General features: G+C 44.2%; 1 protein-coding gene across 2 annotated transcripts in view; it reads right to left on the bottom strand.

Annotated features, from left to right (window-relative positions):
* NRK (Nik related kinase) overlaps positions 1 to 12616 on the bottom strand; it is an 86644-nt gene that overhangs the window by 73859 nt on the left and 169 nt on the right. For both annotated transcript variants that reach the window (XM_084213191.1, XM_084213192.1), the window contains exon 2: positions 8110 to 8175. In XM_084213191.1, coding sequence (XP_084069317.1) covers positions 8110 to 8175 — 66 coding nt within the window. The remainder of the gene's footprint in view (positions 1 to 8109; positions 8176 to 12616) is intronic.

The following is a 12616-nucleotide window of genomic DNA, read 5'->3' as shown; positions in this document are numbered from 1 at the left end:
TGAAAATACTGCAACTCCATCATGCAAGCCAGGGACACAGGCCATGCAAAGTCTGCCAAGAGGTGGGTACCTAGAAACTGACAGAGTGTAAAGAAAGGAAGAGGGGAACATAGGAAAGGATGAGTCCAAAATCCTCTCTGTTCTTTATTCTCCAACTGTGGTTGCTGCTCTCTGTGCTATCAGAGACCTGAGTTTCCAGACTTTGTTTTGCATCTTCCTCTACTCAAAAGAGTTATGGCTGATTTTTTCCAAGTGTCCAAAAGAAAGTCAATCTCTCTATTCCTTCTTCCTTTCACAGGCCCATTTTTGGAGGGCAGGCTGCCATGCATGGCCCTTCTCCCCACACAATCCCATTTCTGCCAAGGAAGCTGCCCCAGTTGGGCCCCCAGCAATCTGCACGTGCCCCCCAAACACCAGCCCGGAGCTCCAGCGCCTTTGGGAAACGTCAGACCTGCTCAGGCTGATCTGCACACGCACAAAAAGCCCAGTGTGCCCTCAGTGCACCCCGTTCACAGGCTCAAACCCTCCCTGAGCCGTGCCAGGCTTCCCTGGGTCCGTGGGGCACCCCTGCAAAACTTGGCTGCCTTCCACTGGGAGGGAGAGCAAAGCACAGCCCTGGGAACAATCCCCCCTTCATCCCAAAGGCATCCATCCCAAGGCAGGAACGGGCTGGTGCCCCCAGTCACGCACTGCTGCTGCCTGTGCTCTTCTGCAGGGCAAAACACAGCAAAACTGCAGGACCTCACCACAATAATTTGATTTTCAAAGCACGAGAGATAACGCTGCCCCCCAACTCCTAACTTTGCCCTCTGATCATAATAAAAGGCAATCAGATATTCACTGATACAATTTGGCTTCTGGGGGCAGAATGTTTGCAAGAAGCCTGTTACAATAAATATTTCATGTTAGACTGCAAAAAACAAATATTTTTTCTATCTCTTTCCTTTTTTCGTATAACAAAACAACATAATGAAAAATCTGTGTAAATAATACATTTGAGAATCCATTATCTAAGTCATATGCATGTTTATTTCATGATGGTTTTGTTGCATATTTTAGTATAATTGTTCACAAGTTTAAAGCCAAGAGTAAAACAGAAGTAGACAAATCTGCTGCAACAGAAATAATTAGTAAACTGGCTACTCTTTTGTTATTTTTAAATACTGGGGAAATGCCTTGCCAAATTCAGCATACTGAATAAGAAAGATATCTACATTTTACTGAACTTCAGGGATTTTCTTTTCACAAGGCCATCACATATTTCTCTTATGACCTTTTCCTCTAAATGTTTCCATTTTTAACAATAGAGATACAAGAAAAAATTGCATTAAAAAGCTCATATCAGATGTAGCAACCACAGAGTCAGAAAACAGAATTTAGTAAATTCCAGTATTCAGTAAACACCAACAAAATGTCAATACTTTGCCAACTGGTCTTGTTTTTGGTTGCAAACACTCCTCTCAGAATATAAAATCAGAATAATTCACATTAATATTCACATTTCATTTTGTCATGCCAGATTATTTCAGTAGGACTGTACCTTTTTTCCCCCAATCTATTAAACATCCTGCTGAATTTAAATGTATCTTCAAATGAAGGAAATTAAATGGAATGTTTTGACATTTCTGATGCAAAGTTTGGAAATGAAAGCCAACTCACTTCTTGAAATTTTCCCACTCTGGTTTCCCCTGAACCCATGTTTGGATTCAAGTGGAACTGTTTTCAAACAGCACGTTGTTCAGGGAGTGGCTGCTCACCAGTTTTCACAAATCCCCTCCACTGATTCCTCCTAACCACAATCCCAAAGTGCTGCACAGGAACAAGGGCTGCCTCCATTTACCAGCCACGCTCACACAAAGAGCTCCAGCAAATTCATGGGTTTAGCCATGGTGGGAAGCAGAGGCAAGAAGAGAAGCCAGATCTCCTGAGCCACAGCTGCCCACATCAGCCCCTCTCTTACCTGAATGAAAAAGGGCATTTTCCACACACTGGGAGCCCCTGAAGGCTGCCCCAGAGCACACCCAGCTATTGCACAGCAGCTAAAAACATCATTTATGCAGGACACTGAAAAGGGCACAGCTAGCTACAAAGTGTATCTTCTGGACTGCTCACCTATAAGATCTCAGCAATTACTAAAACTTTGTATCTTCAAGGGTAGGAAGTAGGGGATGGGGAATAAATGGCCTTTGAGAAGGTGCTTCTAAAGCAAGTCTTGAAAACCTTTCAGGAATTCCACAAGGTTCAGTAGGTTACAAGAGCAGACTTAAAATACACAAGGACTTTGAAAAATAAAAAGTATACTACAAACTGCTGAAAAATAGTTCCTTGGTTTATTTTAGGAAACCAACTGATTTGTTGTTCCTTTTATTATACTTTATTAGCTATTGCTCAGAGGTACCAAGGAAGGACTTTCAAAGATACGTGCACTCTTCAGGACATTAAAGCAGACCTGGAAAGTACAATTCATAAGGAGCTGTAAGAAAGAGTCAGACACAGAGATAAGGTGATATGCCCTCACTAGGCTCCAAAATCCTGCAGTTCACTTTGGAGAAAGTAGTTACTAGAGCTAACCTGCCATGGGAATCAGCTCAAACATCTCTAACCAGCACACTGGATTTTCTGCTGTTTAAAATTGGGTAATGCCGTGTCATTCATTCATTAACTGTCACAGCCATGGCTTTCTGGACTGCAAATAGATAATTACAATTTTTCCCCCAAGTTCCACAAATTCATATATCATATACAAGACAATTTCTGAGTAGGTCAGACACTGCAGAACTCAGGCCCATGGAGCACTGGTCACGCTGAGGGATCTGCACATTGGTGTGAATCTGGATGCCACTGAGCAGTCAGGATTACTGAAATCAATGTCACTGGTGAGGTGCTCCAAGCACAGCAAAGTGCTCGAGCAGGGAATTAAGAGCTTGAACTACTTCCTACCACGCTCACATTACCAGCAGTGCATTTTTAGCACGTTCTCTTACCTTCAAAATAGCATGACCCAGTGACAAAACCTGAAGTGTTATGCAACATGAGCTCAAAATGCCAACAGTTTAGGATGAAAATGCACTGTGTTCTCCCACATGGACTTTTAGGTTCAAAACATGGAGGAGCTGAAAGCAGGAGGCCTGACAACAAATTATTTGCAAGGATTTTACTACTCTTTAATGGCACATCTAATTATTGTACTTTGCTCTGTTCAGCCACAGCCTTTATTGTATAGAGACACTCCACAGCTGGGAGGCTTTTTTCACATCCTTACTCTTCTATTTTTGATAAACTAGTTTGGCTCCTAAGAATCTTAATCGAGTTCCTCTGAAATATTCACTAACTAGAACCAGGACTTCACAATTTGCTAATTAATTTCGCATGTTTGATCCATTATTTTAAAATCCAGTGCTGAATGTAGTTTGGCCCTGTCATGCAAATAGGCAGGGAAGCCAAGACTAAAAAAGAAACCAAATACAGCACTAAACCCCTAAAACCCCAGCGCAAAAATGCAAAAATGCTCCTGACTCTGACAATTGAATACACACCATAAACTACCTATTTTATATATATATATATATAAATGTTTAATACATTTATAAGAAGTGGAGGGGGTTGTTTTTGAAGTTAGTAATTCACACCCTAATAGGCTGGGTTGATAGTAGGTATGTGGAAATGACCTCTGGGAACACATGGTCCCACCTCCTGTTAAAAGCAGGGACTTAGCTTAGATTAACCAAATGTCAAAGATATTTGGGTATTTCCAGCAAGGGTGGACTCCACAACCACCATGAGAAACCTATTCCAGTGGTGACTCATTCTCATGAATGAAAGAAAGAAAGAAAGGCTGAAGGAATTGGGTTTTTTCAACCCTGGGAAGCAAAGGCTGAGGGCAGTCTAGTCACAGTTTTCAGGTGTTCCAGTGATGGTTAGTACAGGGATCCAAGGGGCAAAGGGGTTGCTCAGGAAAAGTTCATCTGGAGGCTGGAGAGCCCTACACTATGCTGAGAAACCAAGGCCCCCTCCTTGTGCAGAACACATCCTGCAAACGAGGATTAGACCTGTCTGGGGGGAACACTTTAGAATAGGGACATGTCACACTGTTCATTCAAGCCTCTCTTTGGGACAGTTTCATTAGATATGCTAATGTGCAAGGTCTGTAAAACTGTAAACGTGCTCTGCCCTGTGTGTGCATTTTGGCGTATCCCACCTCGACAATTGCTGCACCATACAGATCCTTATCAAACACCAAAGTAAAAACCCTTCATCTCTTCACTGTGTCTGGCTCTTAATCTGAGGACCAAGAAAAAGGCATCAACTACCAAAAACCAAAATAAAGCAAAGAGATAGACAAACAAACTCTTTTATCAACTGCTAGTGAAACAGAGAGTAGCACTTTGTCATTTCTGTGGAGTACAACTGATTTCCTTTCTTGACTCGTCAAAATCTCAGTGCCTTGAAGACTAAGATTAGCTTGAAAACTGTAACTACCACAAATGGCAACAAAACAACCCGAGATTATGTGTCATTCCTAACACCTCTGCAGCACTTTGGAGACTCTGAAATTGCACTTCAGCCCCAAAACACAATCTTTGGAAAGTGGCTACTGCTGACCCACCCACAGAAGGGATGTTTAAAACTTTCCAGCTTATAGACGTTCACTATCTGGATTATACTGAACATAATTCTTTCTCACATTTAACCTTCCAGGTGCAACCATTAATTATGGTTTACAATAGAGTCCACAGATATAAGCCTCCATAACAGCATGGTTGGGTGATTCTTTCCACACACTGCCCAGTCTCAAAAACCCCCATGTTCCTTCCCCCCCCCACCACTCCCAACTCAATTACATCAGCCAGTTCTGAAAGGGAATACCCAGAATTTATGAAACTTTCAAATTAGGACAAACTGAAACATTGTATTTGTGTTCAATGCCAAGAAGCAACTGTGTTAAAAAACAAACCAAACCAAAAGAAGCCCAACCAAAACCCCATACACTTCCTTACTCAGATCTGCTTCCTTTTTGTATCCGGAGTCTTATGTGACTGCAGAGAAATAAAAGTATTAGCTATGCAGAGGCACTGCAGGAAGGCAGGGCTGCTTCCACCCTGCTAAGCCTCAGCAGCAGCACTGCTGCTTCTTCATCAGCTGCATTACTGGGAATCCACCATTTAGCACACACAGCAGCTGCAGATCTGTCAGGGTTTATCACCAGCCTCCACGATCATGTGCCAAAAAGCATCAGCCCCTGGAACTATCCAATGACACTGGCCTCTCTTTCCCTAGGCCATTGAAAACAGGCAAACCCAGGAGAAGGCTAACCCAGATCACCAAAAATAAGGAAGACAAAAGTCCCAGTCAGGTGCCTCTTGGCATCAGAACACCATTGCTGACCTCACTTGGCCCACGAAAGCTTCAGAAGGATGAGGACTCCCCCAGCATGGCTGAATGAGAAGATTAGGAACAATTCCTCTTCATCTTGACAACTGTCAGAGTCTCACAGCCTCCTCCAGAGCTCAGGAAGAATTGTGTGACCCAAACACTTCAAAAATGGCAACCCCTTCAGGTGCCCCCCTATCTCCCTATTTACTCCACAGAAAAGTGACCCTGCATTGAAAATTGGAACACAGAAAATACATTAACAGGCTTCTATGGAAGAAACACTTCTCATCAAAGACTATGAAACTAACAGCAGAAGTCTTTGAAAAAAATATTTCACTTCCCCCAAACTGAAGACACAGGCACAGAGCAGCACAGAATGCATGCAGGGTGAGGGACCAGCCCTACCCAGCACTCCAGAGCCACAGAGCCCACACAGCTAAACTCCTGCAGGGATTGGGAGCAGGCAAAGAACTCACAGCAGTGCCACAGCCCAACAGATCCCAGGGACTCCCCAGTGACACCTTCAGCCTTCTCAGATGACACTGACACATGACACAAAACATTGTTCTGCTGTCTGAAGGTCCTTGGTGATCAGCAGCTCTAGAAACCCTCAGAAATGCTGCCCTCATATCTGGAGAGCAGCTGCTCATGCCCTGAGCACCCATTTTCATCCCTGGCCTCAAGAACACACAGGAGGATGGACAGATCTTGCCAGAAGTAGCGCATGGGATGTTCAGAAACTTCTCCTTCACAAATGCATTCAGTGGAGATGGTGCAGAGACTGGACACAATCTGACCTGCAGCTCCTCAGCACTGAGGAGGCAAAGGCAGGAAAGAGTCAGTACTCCTAATTCCCAACCACCAGCAAATGCACTATTTCCTACTACTTTAAATTTTCCCTTCCTGTCAGGGAGGACTGTGCTACCACCTCCCATGGCATTATTCTGAATCACCTTTTACATAGGATTGTTCTTTGGATTCCAAGATGTGGAAACCAGGAATTAACTGAAAAACTCCCCTGTAATTTCAAGAGATAATGAAGCCCAAGTCTCATGAATTCTAGGTACCATTGGATTTTTTTTTCACATCTAATTCACACTTAGCAAAGGTTGAAGTTGCCAGTACTGGCATATTTATGTCCTACTACTTCATAAGTTGTCAAAAAAACATCTGTTGGTATTTAGTCAGCTATTGTACACAAATCTTTATAACATTTCTACTCAGCTCTAGCACTGTTATGTGTACAATTCATACCTTTTCCATTTCATTTTAAAAGACTCTGAACTGGAACTGGAATAATTCAGTATGAATAATACTCTCCTTCAATAAATCTGTTAAACATGGTTTTCTAAATCTAATGATGAATCCTCAAAATTTTATTTTCATTTTTATAGAGTTGCATATATTAAAACATGAATCATCTTCACAGCCAACAAAGCAATTTAGTAATCCTGAATATAATTTATTTAGCCTGAAATAAGTTTTCCTTTGATTATGTGCAAATTACCATGTGTAGTTTCTAAATGCATGGAAGAATCCAACACCTCAGGAGAATAAAAACTTGCTCTAATGATATGAGTAAAGTATATGGATAACAGAGACTACTTTATAACTTAAATATTTATAATTGCAAGCCTATACCAGACAAACTGCAAAATTATTCCAGAATTCCATTCATTTATTCTATCAGTGCTAGCATTTTATAGATCAGAGGACACAGTACACAAAAGTTAAAAAGAAAAGTGAGTGTGAGCCTCACTTCTCACGGCCAGAACTGCAGAAGCAGCTGTTCCATTGCAGCTGCCCTCCTCCTGAGGAAACTCATTAGCTCTGGGTGCAAGGCCAGCACCAGGGAGATGCTCCCAGGCAGAAAACACCTGAGAGCATCCAGAAAACACCTGAGAGCATCCAGGTGGTGCTCAGGGCCTGCAGGAGGAGTTCCAAACACACTGAGCCTTTGGGCTGGGTGAAAACCCTTCACAGCAGCAGCAGAGCTGGCTGCTGAGTCTGGAATGTGCATTTTGCATCTGTCCAGCACCGCTTCTCCTCTGAGGCACCTCCAAGGGCTCAGTGTGGCCTTTTCCTTCCTCTGCCTTCGTTCTCCAAATGGGAACCCGGTTCTCTATTTAATCACAACTATTTCCTCTTCTTAAATCACTTTTAGGGAAGGCTTCACAGTGAAAGAACACTTTTCTAGGCTGGCTGTTGTAACTAAAGCAAGCAGTGCACGGTGCACAGAGTCAATGTCAGCTGCTGCAGTTTGTGTTTGGTGGTTCTGCTTTGATACCACAGTGACAAAGCAATGTGACAGGCAATGACAGAAATCAAAGACTTCATTGCCTCCTGCAGAGCAGGGCTAATTGACACCTCTGTCTTGAAGAGCACTGCTGGCTGAGCTTAGACCTTCACCCAATGCAGGCCAAATTTAGCCATCACTGATGTGAATTTCTGCCAGACACCTTTAAAATAATTTTGAAAAAGAGAAAATAAGAACAGAGCAGAGGGAAGTTAGTACAAAAGCCATTTATGTGACCTGTGGCAGCAGAGAGACACGAAAACAGGACAGAAGGGCCATGGAATTCCACAGGTTGTACATTCTGCATTATGCAGAAAAGGGAGCAAGACAAACCAGGCTATTACTGGAACAACTGTCACCTTCCTAAATGGTGCTCACTTCTGCTTTAGGTAATACAGCTTTATCAAGAACATCACCCTAAATTAAAGAGGGATCCAAACCTTGTAGACTTGTCCATATGTCCCATTTCCAACAACCTGCACCAGTTCAAATATTCCTGCAGGGTCCTGCAAAAAGCAGAAGAAATAACATTATTTGGATTAGAGCAAACACTTCAGAGCAGAAACTAATTGTACACCACCAAAATGAAATATCTGAGGCACATCTCCTCACTCACACTAAAGGGGAAATTGCCAAATCACAGGGTAATGCATTAATATTTACATTTTCAGTCAAGTTTCACAAAACTTCTGTATACAAAACAACATGGGGAAGACTGGCAGGATGGTACAACAGTAGATGAAACAAATAAATGAAGGTGTGTGAAAAATACTAGAATTCAACTGCAGACTCAGCTCACAGTAGAACAAGGAGAAACTCCAGGCTCCTAAGCCTTACCACACTGAGCTAGCCTGGAGACTCAGCTGCTGTGCTCTGCTGTGAAACACTTGGTGTGAACAAGGCAACAAAGGAAAACACCTAAAGAGCAGAACTGAAAAAATTACAATACAAAACACCTGAGCCCAGTTACCTTAGTGAAGGGAAAGGTACCAAACCAGGCAACCTTAACTTACAGGCAGGCTGAGAACACTCAACTCTCCTGTTCTGCAAACATAGCAAAGTGAATTTGACTGAGGTATTGGCTTTGAACCCAAACTAGATTGCTGTTAATTTACATAAGAGATTAATGAGTCAGGTGATCAGTCTACCATTCCACATGAACCAACCTCTACCCTTGTGCTACAGCACCAGCTGCTCTGGCACCAACCACTGCAGCAGGGGTTCTCCTGCAGCATGCTGCAACCCCCAGGTACCTGCAGCCCTCTTGTTGCAAGGCATGGGCAATGCTCTCTCCTGAACCACTGAGTACATTAAAAAATCTGGTGCTTCAGTTAAAATTCACTAGAGCGATTGATTTAAAACCATTAAGAACTCAAGAGATCATTTCTTGGTTTCTGGCTAAGCCATTTATCACTCAGCTCATTTCTTGCCATGGTATCTCTGAGAGTGATATATTTTGTATAAAGTATTATTAAGTCCATGTGTCAGTTTTACCACATCTGTTTCAGCAATCTATCATGTCAGTTAATGCCTATTGGTACTGCTGAGGGATGTGATACAGAAAAACATTATCTCAGAAGCACAATTTCTATGCCCCTGGTTGCAAAACATCCTTTTTTAAAACAGAGAGCTACTCTCCACTCCACTTATATGTTAATCTTTTAATATAAGTAATTCTTTCTTCATATTGGATACAGAAATGTTTACCTTGGCAAAACCCCAGTGGAAACACACGGGCTTTATTTCTGAGCAGATTCCACCTTTATTGGCACAACTGTCATGATAAATGCCAAGAGCTTCCAGAGCAACACAGCCCAGACTTCCATAACTGAAAGTACTAATGAATTCATTTGGTTTTAAGTTAAATGAGTTTTAATCTCAAACTTCCTGGACTGTCAATCTTACAAGACTTTTTATTTTTTAACAAAAGCAATGCGTAAATCAGACCAAGATGACTTCTGACCCATGCAGGCCAGTCTGTGTCTTTTTTCCCCTGCCACTTATTTTAAAACAAGGCAGTAAGCCTTCTAGACATAAACCCCAATTCCAAAAGCCCTCACTAAAAAGGAAATCAATGGGAACACTCACATCTGGATTTAAGCACAGGCATAAGAATGCCTAAAAGACTGGATCTCATTGAAGTTTTCTTTGCTCTCTTCTCATTTCCTCATTTTATGTTTTGACTAGTCTGGATATAAAGAAATGCTTTACTTCAGTGGGGGTGAAGTCAGCAAATAAACCATTGCTACTGCAAAAGCAACTGGTGGGTGGTACAAAACCTCTGCACAGAACTGTGCTGTGGGCAGCTCATGGTCCAGGCAGCAAAACTCACAGCAGCTCTCTAAGGAACTCTCCCAGTAAAGGGCTTCCATGCACAATACCTACTGCACTCCATGGGAAGCATGAGCAGCACCCTAATTCCCCACCTCTCCTGCAGAAAGCAGCATTGCTGATCTAAGAAGTGCCCACAGTGCACAGAAACCCAGAGGAACCTAAACTGCATTTTCAACTTGGACTTTCCAACTGCCTCTCTCACTTAAACGTGTGCTGTCTTCACTCTTCTTCTCTAAAGTTATTTATTATGCAAATATAGTAATTTAAATGCCTCAAAATTAGGTTCTCTTTCCTCTTTCAATAAATTTAGTTCTGATTCAGCATCCTAATAGTTTGCTTCTAAAGGCTTCTGACACTCCAGGAAAGACCCTAACAATTATCTAAATAAACATTAGCATTAAAGTTAATACAGTGCAAATCCCATCCTGCCCTTGCTAGCAAATTGAGCATTAGCACCTCAAGCCTCCACAGGTCTGAATGCAGCAAATACTTGGCCATCTCTCTTCTTTTAATCAGGACACCACAGTGAACCAAGCCTTGTAAAGAGTCATAAAGGATATTAATCTGGGCTCTGGTCCTTGGATTGCCTTTGTTTGCTTGGATAGCAGCACTGCATTGTTTGCTGGCATTGTTCACAACGGGCCACCTTCCTAATTGTCTTGGAGCCATTTATCATTGTTGATGTAGTGCTTCCTCCCAGCCACCACCTAAGCCCATGGTCCAGCTAACCCTTCACCAGCCTGCCCAGTTGCTAGATTCCCTTTGAAAGATGCCAAAATACTGGCCTGAACATTCATCACTCTAAGGTTAATTACCATCATACATTGTACCATATGGTGACCACCCTGATTTCCCTCCAGCAGCAGCAGCAGACTCAGAAAGCAGAGCAAGACTGCTGGCCCAGAGGCACCCAGGCCACATCCATCTCCTCTGCAAGGCAGAATGAAAAGCAACAAGAGCACAACCAAAATGCACTTCTCACATCCCTGCAGCTAAAGAAGATCCAGGTGTCTGAAGCACAAGCTCTTCCACAGGGCCACTGGAGCTCAGCACCTAAAGCAGAGTTCAGGGATGTTTAGCCTCTGACTGCCCTGCTGAATGCAGCTGTGTTAGGGATCCACAAGCCCCTTTCTTTCCAGGGAAAGAGGAGAGCCCTGGTGAACACCCATTTGGAGGGGAGCAGGGCAATCTCAGCTTGAAAATGACCCCACTCACAACTGTGGGAGGCTGGAGCACAGCACCAGGCAGCTCCCAGGAACACCTCAGACACAGCAAAGGCAAGGCACCTGTCTTTAAATAATCTCCACAGCTCAGCCTCTCCTGCCTCTGATTTCCTACTCAGCACAAAGCTCAAATTAAGGCTGCTGATGTGCTCAAAGAGGCTGCTCCCAAAATGAGACATGTATCTCTTCCCCTGTGGAGGCTGAAACTTGCAGTGCTCTCAGCCTTTGGAGGCTGTGAATCAGATGGTTCTGTCACAAAGCCTGCTGTCTGCAGAATGACTCCTTTTCAAACTCACACTATTTCCTTATTTATTTTAAGGAGATGAGATTCATCTGCTAAAGCCCCAAAGAAGAACTTCCATTATTTTGCCTTACACCTCATAGCAGATCCAGACTAAACTTCTGCTTGCTTAGCCAGAAGCCTTTTGCCATCCTTCCTAACTTTACTGTCCCTGCTGCTTTTCCTCTTTCTGCCTCCAGTCTGGAACACCCTCCTCGCCATGTGAGCATCGCAAAGGCTTCTCCCAGCCCTCTTCCTTTTTTCCCTGATATTTTTAGCAAGTGACTTGCTTTGGTTTCACTGTCTGGGGATGACTGCTTTTTTGCCACAATTGAACTCTCCCCTCCTCTTCTGTCGAGAGAGCTCCACAAAAGCCCTGCCTGGGTTGGACGGGTGCTCAGTGCTCAGCTCCTGTGTGAAAAGGGCAAGTGGAACTCGGGGCATCACATGCAGCCCCGTCACTGCTCCGTGGATGTGAAACACTCACAGCACAGCTTTTAACGTGGCCAAAGTTTGGCTTCCATTAAAAACATAAGAGGATAGCAATAAGAATTCACAGCAAACTAGGTAAATGCTGACTTTTTTTAGTTAGGGGAAAGGAGGGGGGCATAAAAGATCTCAAACTTCAATAACAACAAAAAGGCCACAAAAGCCAAACTGCCAAGCATATATTTTCTTCCAGAGGCTCCTCGTTTCCCATTTGTTTTCTCTTCCCAGCACTCACAACATCTTTAGGGATGTCGGTAGGAACGATTTACCATCCTGGCAGAGGAAGGAGCTCCGCGGTGCAGCGCTCCGAGCCGGGCAGCGCCGCGCTCCGCGGGACCCCGCTCCAGCCGAGGCGGCGCGACCTCCGGAGCCCGCGGGCAGCGGCACCGGGAGAGCCCCGAGGCTGCAGCCCGAGCCCCCCGGGCATCTCGGTGCCCGTGCGGGCACGGCAGCACCGCCCCGCCGTCCCCACGGTGCCCTCCAGCCGCCCCGCAGCCCAGCGCGGCACCGCGGCACCGCTCCGCCGAGCGGATAACGGGGCCGAAGCCTCGCACTCCCCGCGGGGGCGACGAGCGCGGCCGGCAGCCCCGAGCCCGGGGCAGGGGTCCCCCCGCCGCAGCC

This window comes from Fringilla coelebs, assembly GCF_963513975.1.
Source record: "Fringilla coelebs genome assembly, chromosome: 11".
Lineage (NCBI taxonomy): Eukaryota > Metazoa > Chordata > Aves > Passeriformes > Fringillidae > Fringilla > Fringilla coelebs.
This window is presented reverse-complemented; position numbering and strand designations above follow the sequence as displayed.